Below are 15,463 nucleotides of genomic sequence, written 5' to 3'. Positions count from 1 at the left end.
AAGATGTTGCACAGTCATCCTCCCCACACCAGAAAACACAAACTGAAACCAAAGACAGGAAACAGAGAGGCAAGAGCTACAGGGGAAGAGACTCGAGAAGAGTCCAAGCAATTATGTTGACAAAGCTCCTCAAAATACCTTTGAAAACACAAGAGCAGAAGTTAAAGATATTTAAGGAAAACAACTGGAGGATGGAGCCATAAGTGGGGTTTTTATTTGAAGGGTTGAGAGTTTCTAACCTGCACTTAGATATATAAATATTTCAGCCAGCCACGATTGCTTTGCATCCTGAGGATTTGATTCATTTTCCTTCCACTTGAAGAAAACATTGGGAATTCAGCATCCCTCAGAAAGGATGTGGAGATCTATTTAAAAAAGTATTAATCACAGCAGAAATGATGGAAAGCAGCATCTTCATTGGAGGAGGCTTTGAGGAAAGTGATTCTTTTCCAAGCTTAGGAGGAATTTGGTGAAGCACAGCAACACAGCACATCCTTCACTAGAACCAGGGCCACTTCCCAAGGGGAATGAGCCACTTTTCCAGGGGTGATGGATGTGGAAAATGCCAAGAATCACCGAGGTAAGAGACAGCAGAGGAGGAGGAGGAGCTGCCACTGTGCCCCGAGCAGGCTGGGGGAAGCTGGAGCAGGGGTAATTCCACAGCCAGGCAGGGAGCACTGGGCCTGGAGGTGAAGATCCCTCATCCAGATGGAGCCTCCTAATGAAAGGCAATTCCTGTGCCTGGGCACTGAAAGAGGCAGAGCCTTTGGGAGATTTCTCCTCAGCAGGAGGCACTTTGTGAGGAGCCAGGGCAGCCAGAGCGTGCGGGGCTGCTCTGGGAAATGGATTTTGGGATGAGCTGGAGCCCCCCACTCTGGGAAATGGATTTTGGGATGAGCTGGAGCCCCCCACTCCGGGAAATGGATTTTGGGATGAGCTGGAGCCCCCCACTCTGCAAAATGGATTTTGGGATGAGCTGGAGTCCCACACTCTGGGAAATGGATTTTGGGATGAGCTGGAGTCCCACACTCTGCAAAATGGATTTTGGGATGAGCTGGAGCCCCCCACTCTGCAAAATGGATTTTGGGATGAGCTGGAGTCCCACACTCTGGGAAATGGATTTTGGGATGAGCTGGAGCCCCCCACTCCGGGAAATGGATTTTGGGATGAGCTGGAGTCCCTCACTCTGGGAAATGGATTTTGGGATGAGCTGGAGTCCCCCACTCTGCAAAATGCATTTTGGGATGAGCTGGAGTCCCCCACACTGGGAAATGGATTTTGGGATGAGCTGGGCTCCCCTGCTGCTTGGCAGGAGCCCAGAGGAGCAGAGCACACCCAGCAGTGCCATGGCAGGGTTTCTTGTCACACTTGTCCCTGTCCCTGTGCTGCAGAGCGAGGCCATGACACGACTGGAACCACCAGGGTGGCCAAAATTGAGGTGCCAAGCAGCAAAACCGGGATGCAGCTCCCACCCCTCTTCCAGAGGATCCACGGGTGCTGTGAGGCAGGAAGGGATTAAACCAGCCTGGGGGCAGGTTTATGAAAGCTTGGCTCAGTGTATTCACTCCCCATTTCAGTCAAGCTAAGCCTACAGAGGGGACTTGACGTCAAGGTGGTTTAAAATAGACATTGATGTGTAGAAGAAAAACCAAAATAAAAGCACTCTCCTAATGCACACAGGGCCTCAGTGCCAGCAGCAGCTTGGCTGCTTCCTTACAAGACAGCAGCAATTTTGGGTTTTAATCCCTGCCTTTTGGGTGTGTTTTTTTTAACTGAAGTAAAAACAAACCAGAAAAACCTTCCCTCCAATAACTGCTGTCTCCTGAGCAGAGTTTAGGCAAAAAAAAAACAACCCAAAAAGCAACAAACCAGGAGGCTCAGCTGTAAATTTGATGATGTTCACTACAGATTTTAGAGTTTCCTTCACTTTGATGGCCTGCATTTTCCTCTGAGTACTACTGCTGATCATACTGACAGACATGCTTTGATAGTCCGACCTCCCAAAGCTTTCGTAACTCTGCTGAAATCTAAAATTAGACAGCCACAGTCACCAAAATATCATTCACTCCCCTTTTAAAGGGGCTTTAGGGAAAGCTGAGCGAGTATTTGGGGTCCTCACAGAAAAACACACTGTCCAACAATGTTCCACGTGCGTGGAGAGAATGTAAACCATAAAAAATACCATTTTTAATGAGAATTAAAAAGCCTCTTGAGACAAGCAAGCAATTCCTACAGCTTCAATTCCCAGCAATGGACACAGCACTTGTCAGGAACGAGAGGAAGAAAAACCACAAGGACCTCGTGGCTTTAGGGGCAGCAGTTCACAGGGGATTCAATTTAAATGCTGAAGATGCCCCAGCAAAATTCACAGGACAGATTCACTCCATCACCAATTCATCACTACAACAGGTGAGTCCAATACTGGCACCACACAAAAAGCTCTGCAAAGTCACACAGTTCCACTTCTGGAGCCACTGAATTTCCAGGAGCCATCCATGAAATGGTCAAAAACCTCCTGTATCAATTTGTGGCAGATATTTCTGAATGACTGTGCAAATTTAAGTATCAATGCTTGGCTTGCTGGGCTGGGAGCACACACTGACAGCTCAGTTCTCAATGGAAAATAAAATAAATGGACTCAATAAATGGAGATTTTCATCAACATAAATAAAAATGGAGTTTTCAACATAGCAAAGGGCAACTTTTTATATTGACTACAACTGGTGAGTGCTAAAAACACCCACAACCCAAACCTGACGGTGGGGTGCCCATCCCTGGAGGTGTCCAAGGAACAGATTCCAGGGAATTACGTGTGTCTCCTGGAAATTAGGCAGCTCCAGAGGTGGAATTCTGTAATTCTGCTTTTTGTGTGAAGGCAATATTGGACTTACCTGTTGTACTGATGAATCTGTGATTGAGAGAACCCGGGGGTGGCACTCAGTGCTCTGGTGACAAGCTGGGGACTGGTCACAGGTTGGACTCGATGGTCTTGGAAGTGTTTTCCAACCTCAGTGATTCTGGGATTGCGTGTGATTGAATTAGTAGAGTTTTGCTGGAATTAGGAATTTGGGGGAAACACACCATGCCTTCCCCACACTGCTACTCTTGGCTTTGAGGGGGTTTTTTGTTGTTATTTAGGACTTTTTTTAAGCTTTTCTATTTATTATTTCCGCCAAAGGGGAAGAAACTGCTCTATTCAGAGTGGGAACATTTCAGAAATGTCCTTTACTTCTCCCCAGCATCGCAGTGAAATATTCCCACCCCCACTTTTCAGAGTCTCAGCACAACTGAAGAGCCAGAGCTGCCAGGCTGCTCCCTGGAAAAGCCACAGGAGCTGTGTCTGAAGGCACAGAAAAGTTGAAAGCTCAGCAGAGACCCTTTCATCACTCAAACAGCACTGAAGGAGTTAAACCCCAAAATCCAGAGAACTCTGCAGCGGCAGGTGAAGTGTCCATGCTGGAATTTATTGCCTCCAACTGATGAGTGTTAAAAACACCCAAAACAACCCAAAGCTGAGGGTGGAGTGGCTTTAAGGGTAAAGGTAACCTGAACTTTATTACCTGTTAAAGGTAACCTGCATTTTATTACAACTTCCCCCTATAGAAATGGAGTTTTTCAAATCCAGTTTCTGTTTTAGCAACCAAGCAAAACAATGCCAGGTCTGCAAATCTGCAATCTCTGAGACATTAAACCCCAATATCCTGGGAGCTCTGCTGCAGCACAGCAAGTGTTCCATCCTGGAATTTCAAAACTCCACCCCGGCCAGATTGCAATTAATATTAACGACTTGCAGGCCAAGTTCAGCTCAACATTAACATTATAATAAAATACTACACACTCCAACATTTCCTGTTTGATAGCTGAGAAGTGTGGAAAACTCTTCTTCATTAAATTTAAACGGACTCATTAATAAAATAATGGAGGATGTGCTACTTTAAGACAGGAGGAGGAGAAAAAAAAAAGTATAAATCGGCCATAACGTTATTTCTATTTTTAAATCCATCCCACAGAGTCACCCAAGATAGATGAGAAGTGCTAAGCCCATCCCACAAGCTTATTTATTTATTTAATACTTCTTACATGCTATTTTTACCAGCAGAAGCCAGCAAAAGACATCCATTAGAAAAATTACCCTGGTGAGAGTTTTCCTCACACCAGACAAGTGACAGATCTGGCTGAAAGCAGCCTCAGAAGAGATGAGGTGGGTTTTTTGGGTTTTTTTTCCCCTCCCTTTCCTGTAGGATTCTGGAATAAAAAAGCAATTTTATTTTTGCAGCATCAGCTAAGCCCGAGTCTCTATCTGCAAAATCTGTATCTGTCAGTCCTTACTCACTCCCCAGCCCCCTCTCTTCTCACTCCTCCACTTCCTGCAAGGTTTCATTTTTCTCAGGAATCCTTGGCTTGAGCACAGTAGGGACAGTCAAATGTGGATATAGGGCTGAGGTTCGGGGTTTTTTTAAGTCTCTTGTTGTACACACAGCAAATGAATGAAAGGAAACACCACAGCCCCTGGCATTGCAGCGTTTTGCAGACATCCTTTGGGAGAAGACAAAAATTAGTGAAAGATCTTTCATTTTTTACATAGACTTAAAGGAATTTATCCAGCAAATGTGGGGTTTTCTTAGGAAAATATTTTGATTCCTATCACAAATACAGAGCTCTGAGTGCCACCTCCAGCCCTTCCTTGGGCACCTCCAGGGATGGGCACTCCAAACCTCCCTGGGCAGCCCCTGCCAAGGCCTGAGCTCCCTTTCCACGGGGAAATTCCTGCTGCTGTCCGCCCTGAGCCTCCCCTGGCCCAGCCTGAGGTTTAATTTTCATCCAAACTCTGCTACAGAAGACAGAGCCTGGTCAGGTAAAGAGCTCCAGACAAAAGAAGTGGGTAGAGAAGGTGAATTTTAGAAGTGCCACTGGTCCCCTGCCACGCTCTGGGTCCCCACGCAGAGCCCAGGGCAGGGTGGGAGTGACCACAGCAGCTCCATGGGGAAATCCGATGGAATATCCACAGGATCTGATCCTGCTGCACACACCACAGCTGCACTTCTTCACTGCTATTTTCCCTTCATTCCAACTTCTGCCCAAAATGAGCTTTTTGTAAACAAAACCCCAGAGGTTGCTGGTGTCACTCAGCGCAAGGAGAGACCATTTTCTCTACCTGCCCAGAGAAAAGCTCAGTTTGCTGACAAAAGGCATCCCTGGGTCCATAAATAAAGGATTTGATTCATCATCTATTCATATCTGGCACTAACAATGCCTGATGACTGAGGAATATTTGAATCTCTAGAAGCAGCAGCTTTCTCTGGAGTGGGAAGGTCACACTGCATGGAGACCTGTGCCAACAGCTGATGCACAAAAGGGTCACAATTTTGAATAAAAAGCACACAATGCAATACAAAAATCCCCAGTAAACATCCACATCCTGGGTGAAAAAATCTAAATATTCTCTCTGTTTGGAATTCAGCCTCAAGCCAGGCCTGGCTTGGGCAGTAGAGCCTCTGATACAGCTTTGATTTCTGAGTTCTTTCTGAGATATTCTGAATATTCTGCATGTGGGCCTTAGAAAGCAGATTATAACCTGCCAGCAGTAGGCAGGACTCGAAACAAACTGCTGAAAAAACAAATTTAAGAGTTCACATCCATTTTCTTCCAAATCTGGGAGCCTTGAAACTCCACATTACACATCCTGTCTTCTCCTGAGACACACAAGGGGCTCCCCTCTGACCCCAAAGCCAGACTGGAACTTCCAGGCAGGATTAAACTGCTCCAACTCTGCCATTTCTTAAAATCCTCCCTCACAGTTATGCCACTCTAACAAGAGGTAGCAGGGTCTCAACGTGCCAAACACCTTCTTCACATGCCATAAATTTAATGTTTTCCCCTCAAGTGCTGCTCATCTGTGCTCGTGCAACATTTCAGCTGAATGCACAACCCAACACTGCCAGAACAGCTCGTTAATGGGGGCTCATCAAATTCATTAGAGAAATAATATCCCCTCTTGCTGCTCCTGGTTCCAAATCTTCATTTATTAAGAGAATTCTGTTTTTACCAGTCTCTTGTATGGCCAAAAACAGGCTCAGACCCTCCCAGAGAGGAACTTTCCCACATTAAAGACAATTTTTGAGGGCTGAGCTGCAGCCTGATGTGAGGAAGAGACCCCAGGGAAAGGTAACCTGTGTTTTACTCCACCTTCCCCATATATAAATTGAATTTTCCTGGCACCTACTATTTCTATTTTAGCAACTAAAAACAATGCAGCAACTCCCTTAGGTCTGCAAAAATGCAATCTCTGAGTTATTCATTATTTCCATTTATCTGAATGGTGACTTAAAATAATCAGTAACTTCTTGTCAGCCCCCTCTCACTGTATTTCTATTAGGAATATGGGGGAATGATTAATTTCAGAGTTGTGGAGTGAGGGAAATAATAGCTTGAAAAAAAACCCCACCCAGCAGAATTCTGAGTAACAAAACAAAGGGGAAAGTACCCAAAATACGAGCTTGCAGTTTATCTCACACAGGATCTAACAGCAGACTGCCAGCCCCAAATTTTTGGGAAATTTTTCCAAACTCTTCAGAAGAGAAACTTTAAAAAATCCCCAACAGTTCAAGTGCCAAAGAAACCCATAAAATCAAGAGGGGAAAAATAATCTACTTCCTTACAAAGAGAAGCTGGAAAAAAAGTTATGAAAATCGTGCCTTGGAGCATCCAGGTGTTCCAAGAGATTACAGCAAGTCCCAGGAGCTGCCCATAAAGATCAGCCTCAAACTGAGTATTCCCCACAGACCAGATCATCCATTCCAACTGCAGGAACTCTAAAAAAAAAAAGCAGATTTTCTTGGTCCCTCTATATGTGCTTGGAAACTCCAACCAGGAACACACCCACACTGAAACCCAGATATTTTAAACCATTCCATCCACTGATTTTTGGGGTAGAAACATCATTATTTCAACCTGTTCCCCCTTCTGGGAGGCCACGTCCTCCCGAGCTGCACCTACCATGTGGTAGTGTTATGTTTGCACCATCAATGATTGCTTGTGCCAGTTCGTGGTCGTTGCTCTCGAAGGCGTGGGCAGCAGCCTTGAGGGCATCCCAAATCTCCTTGCGGCCCTCGAAGGCCGGGGCTGTGTCCCAAAACTCATCCCTCTTACTGCGGAGCTGCCCGTCCGTCATGGGGTAATCGCTCTTCCATTTGGGCTTCTCTTTCTTCAGCGGTTGGTTACGACCGAGAGCCACTGTGGGGGAGAAAGGGAAAGGGGAATTCATTGAAAGAACAGCACCAAATCAGCTTTTGGTTATTTTGTTTAGGATTTACAGAGCTGAGTTTGCTCCCAGGCAATCCCTGGTGTTGTTGGTCGCCTCCCAAGTGATGCAGCAAGAGGGGCGTTATTTATACAATGCTCATTCCAATTTTCATTTATTAAGAGAATTATGTTTTTACCAGTTTCTTGTATGGTCAGAAACAGACTTAGAGTCTCCTCAATCTTCCCAAGAGGTCAAACCACCTTGGAGCTTAGGAGAAGGGAGGTGATGTGGATGTGGGCCATGCAATTGTCCTTTGCTACTTTTAATTAGGATCTGACCTTGGTTTTGTGCACATGTATCCTCCTGCTTGCTGATTTCCCGTGGAAACCCAGGAATCCATCAGGGTTTAAACAGAATTTACCTCCTCCTCAATAAACACAAACCTATTTGTTTTGCTTTATCTACAGCTATTTTTGTGTAATGGCCACTTGAAGGTAATCGCACAGGTATAAAGTTGGTAGATTAAAACTCCCTGCTCACCTCCCCATCAGTGCCTGGTGTTGGAGCAAGAGATTCCAAGTTCACAGAAAACCCACAGGAGGTTAAGCCATACACCCAAATAAGGTTTAACCTTATTCAATCTGACCCCACATGACCAAAGAATTACCTCCTTCCTTTGATAACTCAGGATGGCAGAGTCTGTGAACCTGGGGTGTAAGTCATGGAAAAGAGGATTTTGTGAGGTGACATTGCCACCTAGGCACAGGAATGAGCTTTCTTTAGATTAAAAAACATCGGAGAATGCTTTGGGTTGGAAGGAACCTTAAAGTCCATCCAGTGCCACCCCCTGCCACGGGCACCTTCCACTCGCCCAGGGTGCTCCCAGCCCCGTCCAACCTTGGACACTGCCAGGGATGGGGCCACACAGCCAAGAATTTCTTCCTCATACCCAATCTGAACCTATTCCCTGTCAGTGAGAAGCCATTCCCCCTTGTCCTGTCACTCCAAGCCCTTATAAAAAGCCTCTCTCCATCTTTCCTGCAGCTCCTTCAGGCACTGCAAGGCCACAGTGAGGTCACCCCAAAGCTGCTCCTCTCCAGGCTGAACAATCCCAGCTCTCGCAGCCTTTCCTCCATCCCTCCAATCCTGGTGGCCTCCTCTGGAGGATTTGCACAGAAACAAAGTCAGCTCCTAATTAAAAGTAGCAAATGACAATTGCATGGCCCACATCCACCGACCCCAGCTGTCCCTCCAAATCCCACGCAGAACCCAACAATAATAAACTTCTGAATCCTTTCAAGTGACCACAAACATTTATTGCTTTTTGTTTCCACGGGATTGCTTCCATTTGCCTTTCAAAGCAGTGCTGACCGTTTAGCAGATTTCAGAGCAGCAAACCCCAGTGTTTACAAAACACCAAGTTTCCTGGCAGAGCCCAGCCTTTCCCAGTCCAAAGCCCAGCTGAGCACACGCAGCCTGGGAGATGCTGCTGGGGCAGCCTCAGACAGTGGGGAGGGAGGCAGCCCTGCACGCATTAAACACTGGATATTCTGAAATTGCAAAAACATATGGGGGAAAACACTCCAGTAAAGAATTGTTTCCTTATTACGGCTTAGCAGCCAGAGCATGAAATCTTCAGCCAGACACAACAGGACACTCTTAAGAAATTTGGGTCAGTGGGCATCTTTCTTTCCATTCCGCTTTAGCTCACATCTGTTTGCACGTGCACTCGGTGAATGCTGGTTTCTCCCACGGGGCCCTCTCCTTGTCCCCAAACATGAATTATGGAAGCAGGTTAAAGGCACTTCCCGCAGCCCCACTGCAAATCCAACAGCCCATTCCTCTCCCTGCTTCCCACTGTGCCCAAGACAGCACTCAGATTTATTGCTCCTCACTCCACAAGAGGCACAGATCCTCACAGCCTCCACGAACTCCTCCCTGGAGATCCCATCCTTCCTACACAGACAGCAGTGATGATAAACCCAGTGATAAATTCATTTTTTCCTCAAGCTGGAAGGAAGAGTGGTGGAATAAAGTGGCACTAGAAATGGCTCAAAAGCCAAATCCACTCTACCAAGCCATCCATCCCAGGACTAAGCCTTTAAACACGACGTGGCTTCACCACAAGCCAGTATTTAAAAAGGTCTTTGGCGTGTTTATCATTTATTAGAAGTGCTTCAAGGATCCCCAAAAAGCTTTATGCCTTCCCTGAAGAAATATTCCTCTCTTTAGCTGTGTGGATAGATGGGGCAGAAAGGATGCGAGAAACTTGGGACATGTAAAAAAAATCACGTGTAAAAGGGCCCAAATATTTCTCTTTCTAGGCCATGTTTTAGTCACCAAAGCAAAACATGAGAATTTCTACAACCAAACTTTTGGACCACATCAAAGGACTTTCCCTTTTCTGTTAACAAAGCTGATAAAGAAACAAACATCAACAGTCGGAACCACTTTAAAGTATTTACAGTGTCAGTTTTCTATTCCTCACTTTGGAAGGAAATTAGAGCTCAAAAGGAAACCTTGACTTCATTTAAGACCATACACATCAGAGGCACCACCAGCTTGCAAGATCCAGAAGAGAAAGCAGCGTCCCCATTAATTTTTCATCTTACATCACTTCGACATGAGTAAGAAATTATTAATACCCTGCTCGAAAGCAGGAATTGTTTTCTAAATGCCAAGAAAGCACGTTCTCTCTGAAGCAATTCTCAAAGTCACCATCTCAGCAGAGGGCAATGGTTGGTATTTTTGGCAAGGGATTTATTTAGAAGGGAGTGTGGAAATCAGTGCCAGTCTACTTTTCAAAAAGTAAAAGATCAGCAGCGACACTCCATAATAAGTTAGGTTGTTGTTCCAACAGTTCAGGCGTGCAGGTGGTGCTGTGCACGGCAAAGAGGGGTAAGAAATTCACAGAATTGAGGTCGGAAAAGTCCTCCCAGCCCCTGAAGTCCAAGCTGTGCCCAATCCCCACCTTGTCCCCAGCCCAGAGCACTGAGTGCCACCTCCAGGAATTCCTTGGACACCTCCAGGGGTGGGGAGTCCAAACTTCCCTGAGCAGCCCCTGCCAACATCTGCTTGAAAAGGTGATGATGATGGATCACACACTGGACAGAAGCTCTTGGGGTTCTTTTCCAGTCTTAATGATTCTGTTTAACACCTCAGAGTGACCCCAAACCAGTGGCACACGAGCCATGGGCTGCTCCTGTGCCATCTGTAGGATTTAGCAGCCTAACCTGTTTTCCCTTCACAGGCAGAGTGCTACCCTGGGATCCTCGAGGCAGCTACTCCTGTCTGCCCCACTGAACTCCTGGCAATCAACAAAGTCGTCTTTTTCAGAAGGAAAAATGTATTTCTCCAATCCTTGCAGACTGTTTTATAACCTGAATTGTAAATGTATTTCCCTTCCCCGCAGCTTCCCATCAAAGCAATGAATCTGTAAGGTTATCTGCGCTCCTTTTGAGTGAGCTTATGCAGATAAACCCAGATATTTAAATCAGTTTCTCAACAGAATGTCAAAAATGTCTATGTGGAAGTTCTTTTGAACAGCTGGTGTGTTTGTTACATCGCTATCACTGTGGATATCACTGTGGATATCACTGGTGCCTCTTCCGAGGGCGACCAGATGAGCAGGAGCAGCTGCTACCACAAAGATTCTGGTATTAAAAACCAATATCCAGCTACACAATCCATAATTCCTAATTTACACACCCCTGAACTACAGCACTCCATCATCAAACTGGGAGTATTTCAGCCTCAAAGGGTTTTCTGTCAAATCAAACACCACAAAGCTCAGCCATGGGACAGCTCAGAGCTCCGGAGAAGGGCAGGATCTCTGCTTCAGGTGTGACCTGGATCTTCCTCCTCCCCAGTTTCTGCCCTGCCAGGTAACCCTGTATGAGACCCCACACCTGGAACAGCCCTGAAGCAGCTGAGCTAAAATCCTAATTATTTGTGGAAACACCTCTGCTGTCATCAGCCTTACGTGAGCTTTTCCCTCCCACCCCATTCCTTCAAGCATCTTTCACCTATTTCTAAAAATAAAAGTTAGGACGTAAATTTGGCTGTTCAATCCCTGCAAGTGCTCCACAGCAAATTCCTTCCTTTCCCTTGGAAACACAAGCATATGTTGCTTGCAGCATTAGTCCTTTACAGCTTTTGTAAAAAGCAAGGAAACCAGCCCAGTCTGGTGGTGGAAAAACTTCCAGGCATGCAGAACCCACCCAGGGCATGGAAAACCCAGAAGGAGACACCTGGACTGGACACGGTCCACTTTAGGCTGTTGATCTCCAAGGATTCAGCAGCAGCTGCATCCTGGAATTACAAGAACAGGGCCTGACTGTGCTTCCAAATCCCTGCAGATTTGTGGGAAGATGGACACATAACCAGAAAGTACTGGGCAGGGACACTCCATTGGTGGGACACGAGTTAAGAGCAGACACAGGCAAATATTCCCAGATCAAAATGGGGAAATGTTGTAACAGGACAATCTGGCAAGACCTGATAATATTTTCTTTTTTTTCTTTGTCTTGATTAAGAAAATATCCAAGAGATGAAGCCAACTGCTTAAGTGGTGAGAGCTGGAAAAGATCTGGAGTGACGCGTGAGGAAAGGAGCAGGAATGCCCAAGAAAAGGATAAAAATCACCACGACAATCTCTTGAATGGGAATGAGACGTTCAGGAGCTGCTGTCAGTGCAAAAGATGGGATTCGAGGGCTGTCCATGGGAAGAGGACAGAAACGATGAACTGTGAAGGGAACAACACAGACCAAGAGCTGCAGAGGCCAGGGAGGAGAACAGCCAGGTCCTGTTTGGTTTGAAGCACTCACAGCCCCAGCAGGAGAAGGGATATCCACCCAGGGAGACACAGCCAGAAAAACCTTGGGAACAACCTAAAGCCAGCCAGGAGAAGCTAAGGAAATGTTTTACAAACTGAACCAATGATCAAAACTATTTTCTTTACCAGATTGCTTCCCTGTTGAGGCTCGGCTCCTACCGAAGTATTTTTCTATGATAAATGAAATGCAAATAACAGTTTACTACCTATAAAATTTCTTTTAGTAATAGTCCCAAGGGCTCCCCTCCCCACAATCACTGAGCAGTTCTCTGCTTCATCAAATGAGTCCCATTTTAAATCCATTTTGCTCCAATTTCCTCATAAGGTGTCTTGCAATTTGGTATCAGTATCACACAGCTCACCCTAAACATTTTCTTTGCGTCGTTCTCCGGTGTAATCCTGAATTACAACGGTGCTTGCAAGAGCCATGACAAAGGAAAAGTGCAGAAAAGCAGGGAAAACAGGGAGGGAGAAAGGGAAAATTCATTGCATTTAAGTAGCAGACAATTTGAATTACATTAAACAGCATAGGCTTACACAATTTAAATTACATTAAGTAGCACAACAACAGGAAAACGGCAGAATTTTATCTGTTTATTGCTAATTTTCAGCAATTTTATTCTTAAGGTGGTCACATTTTTCCAAGGCAAGAAGAGGATTTTGGAAAGGAGGTGGAACTAGACAGTGGTAAAGACTTAAAAATGAAATATTAGGACAATTAGGCTTTCCTAACAAGGAAATGAATGAACATTTCTAGGGAGCCTGTGTGAGCTTTCCAAATGCTGTGTGTAGATAAATACAGATAGACAGATATAAAGATAATGTTTGAAACTGAGTTTGATGGATTTTTATGAGACTGCACAGGGTAAAATGAACTCTACTTCCCTGGTAGGAATTCAAGTTATACCCTAAAACAGTTGTGTGCTGAAACACCAGGCTACAAACTCAAAGCAGTATTATAAAGGTGTAGGCAAAGGCATTAATTTTGAGCCAAGTAACAAAACTGTGAAGCTTTTCAGAGCAGCAAACCCAGCAGAGACACATCTGCACACAAGAAATAAACCCACCACCCAAGCCCTGGGGCAATTTCCCCTTTCTCCCACCTGAAAGGGGGTGAAGAAAGGAAGAAAATAAACAAAAAATAAAAAAAATCAGATGGAGAGGGGAAGAATCAGCAGGGACATGAGGCTGAGCAGCAGCACTTAAAGGCAGGCTGGTGCTCGTGCCAGACACCATGTGCTGGTGCTAAATGATGGATGTGGTGCCTCTGGGGACAAGGGGGACCATCAATCACTGGTGCCACCCCAGTGCTCCAAGGCTGGCACACAGCGCTGTCCCCCCAGTGCTGCACGAGGGACGTCACCAAGCATCGCTCAGAGGAGCAGGGAATCCTTCCCTGTTCCTCCAGGCCCTCCTCGGCTCTTACCCAACATGAAAAATTGCCCAGAAGAAGTTGCAGGGAGTAAAATGAAAGTTCCTCTGGTAATTCCAGGCAGCTCTGGACAAGTCCTCCCCCCACAACTTATCCCTGCCTCTGCCTACACGTTAAATATTCCTGCATCAATCCAGAGGCTTCTCAGCATGGGAGATAAAACATGAGAGGATGAGGGTATATGAATGAGCTGGACAAAGAGAAAAACTGACTAATTACCAGCTGTTACACTGTATTTTCCATTTCTCCCATCATTTTCAACAGGAACTGCAGAAGAAATCAGGAATTTCCGGGCAGCTCATCACTCATCATCCCTCAAAGGAGCCGGCAGTGTTACAGCAAGAAATAAAAGCTTCAGCTTTTGAAATCTGCTCCCTCAGTGGTATTCTGGATCCAGAGATCCCAGCTCATCCCAGCACAGGCAGGATCTGTTCAGATGACCCCAGCCCTGGCGCCTGCTCTGCACCACGACATCCTGAACAACACAGGAACCAAAACCAGGTCAGTGCATTTTGTCTGACATGAGGTGCATTCCCAGCCCAGAGCCAGCTGGCAAGGGCAGAATTTAGGCTGGATATTAGGAAGGAATTGTGCTCTGTGAGGGTGGGGAGGCCCTGGCACAGGGTGCCCAGAGCAGCTGGGGCTGCCCCTGGATCCCTGGCAGTGCCCAAGGCCAGGCTGGACATTGGGGCTTGGAGCAGCCTGGGACAGTGGGAGGTGTCCCTGCCCTGAACAAGATGATCTTTAAGGTCCCTTCCAACCCAAACCACTCTGTGTTTCTCTGATTATTATTTACAAAAGCTCTGTGGGTACTCCCGAGTCCTGCCTGCCCACCCAGCCTCCTGCTGGAAGCACAAGCAGAGGAGTTCTCAATCATCCTGATTAAGCTCCTGATACAACAGCTCCTCTGGACAGAGAAAAACGTCTCAGGGAGGGAACACCTCAGTCAAGGGGTGTGCAGGGATGAGAAAGAAACCCTGCCAGGCAGGGCACAGGCCAGGGGATGCCCATCTGTCTCTGTTATTTCCCAGCACAGGAATCCTGGAGGCCCAATCTGAGCTTCCCCAGGCAGCAGGACCAGCAGCAGGAGCTGTAGAACAGCGCTCAGCTCCGGCCCCAGCCTCCTGGGCTGAGGTGAAGTAGCTCCGGGGGACAGACATTATCAACACAATTACCTGTCAGCACTGTTTACACTGGAATTTAAACCGCTCCTATCTCTGGCAGATGAATGCTTTCAGCTGGATACAGCACGGGATAAAGATTTACCCATTCCCAACTCGCAGTGTGCAAGCACCAAGACCTTTAATCTGCACCATCTACAGCGCACGACTGGGCTCCCTTTTTTAAAAGCTATGACAAGAACCATTAAGGAAGCTGTCAGCAACACGAAAAATATTCTGTTTAAGATAGGCTGCATCAAGTACACGTTTCTTGTGACTTCTGCAGCGTGCAGCTTAGCTAGAACTCAACTGCAGCTGAGGGCTTGGCACCAGGGCAGCCCCACACGCAAAGCAAGTGCAGCACAGAGCACGGCAGAGCAGTGGGAAGCTGCACAGAGCTTATCTAAAAGGAAAATAAAACCACCCCAGCGCTTTCTGAGGAAGAATGCAACTCAACAACTTCACTTTTAAAGTACTAAAAGCCTTCTGTGTCTCACTGTCCAGTCAGTTAACAGGGGAACTTTAGACACATCAGATAAAAGTGGAAAGGGTGAATTCCGGACTGGATAACCTGTGCTGGTGCACTGCTGGGACAGGGCACTGCCCACTGCTCCAGGCTCATGTGCAGCACGGATTTTACACCAGGAAACATCCAGCTCGAGCTGCAAACGAACAGTTCAGGCTCACAAATTCCCTTCCTCCTTGATAATGTTCTCCCTCTGACCTCTGCACAGCAAGCAGCTGCATGAACTGCTAATAAAATGATTTAAAGTTTACTGGGGGCTTATATCAC

General features: G+C 46.3%; 1 protein-coding gene across 2 annotated transcripts in view; it reads right to left on the bottom strand.

Annotated features, from left to right (window-relative positions):
* UBTD2 (ubiquitin domain containing 2) overlaps positions 1 to 15,463 on the bottom strand; it is a 42,744-nt gene that overhangs the window by 12,219 nt on the left and 15,062 nt on the right. For both annotated transcript variants that reach the window (XM_032125123.1, XM_032125124.1), the window contains exon 2: positions 6,997 to 7,233. In XM_032125123.1, the coding sequence (XP_031981014.1) occupies positions 6,997 to 7,233 (237 nt within the window). The remainder of the gene's footprint in view (positions 1 to 6,996; positions 7,234 to 15,463) is intronic.

This window comes from Corvus moneduloides, chromosome 15, assembly GCF_009650955.1.
Source record: "Corvus moneduloides isolate bCorMon1 chromosome 15, bCorMon1.pri, whole genome shotgun sequence".
Classification (NCBI taxonomy): domain Eukaryota; kingdom Metazoa; phylum Chordata; class Aves; order Passeriformes; family Corvidae; genus Corvus; species Corvus moneduloides.
This window is presented reverse-complemented; position numbering and strand designations above follow the sequence as displayed.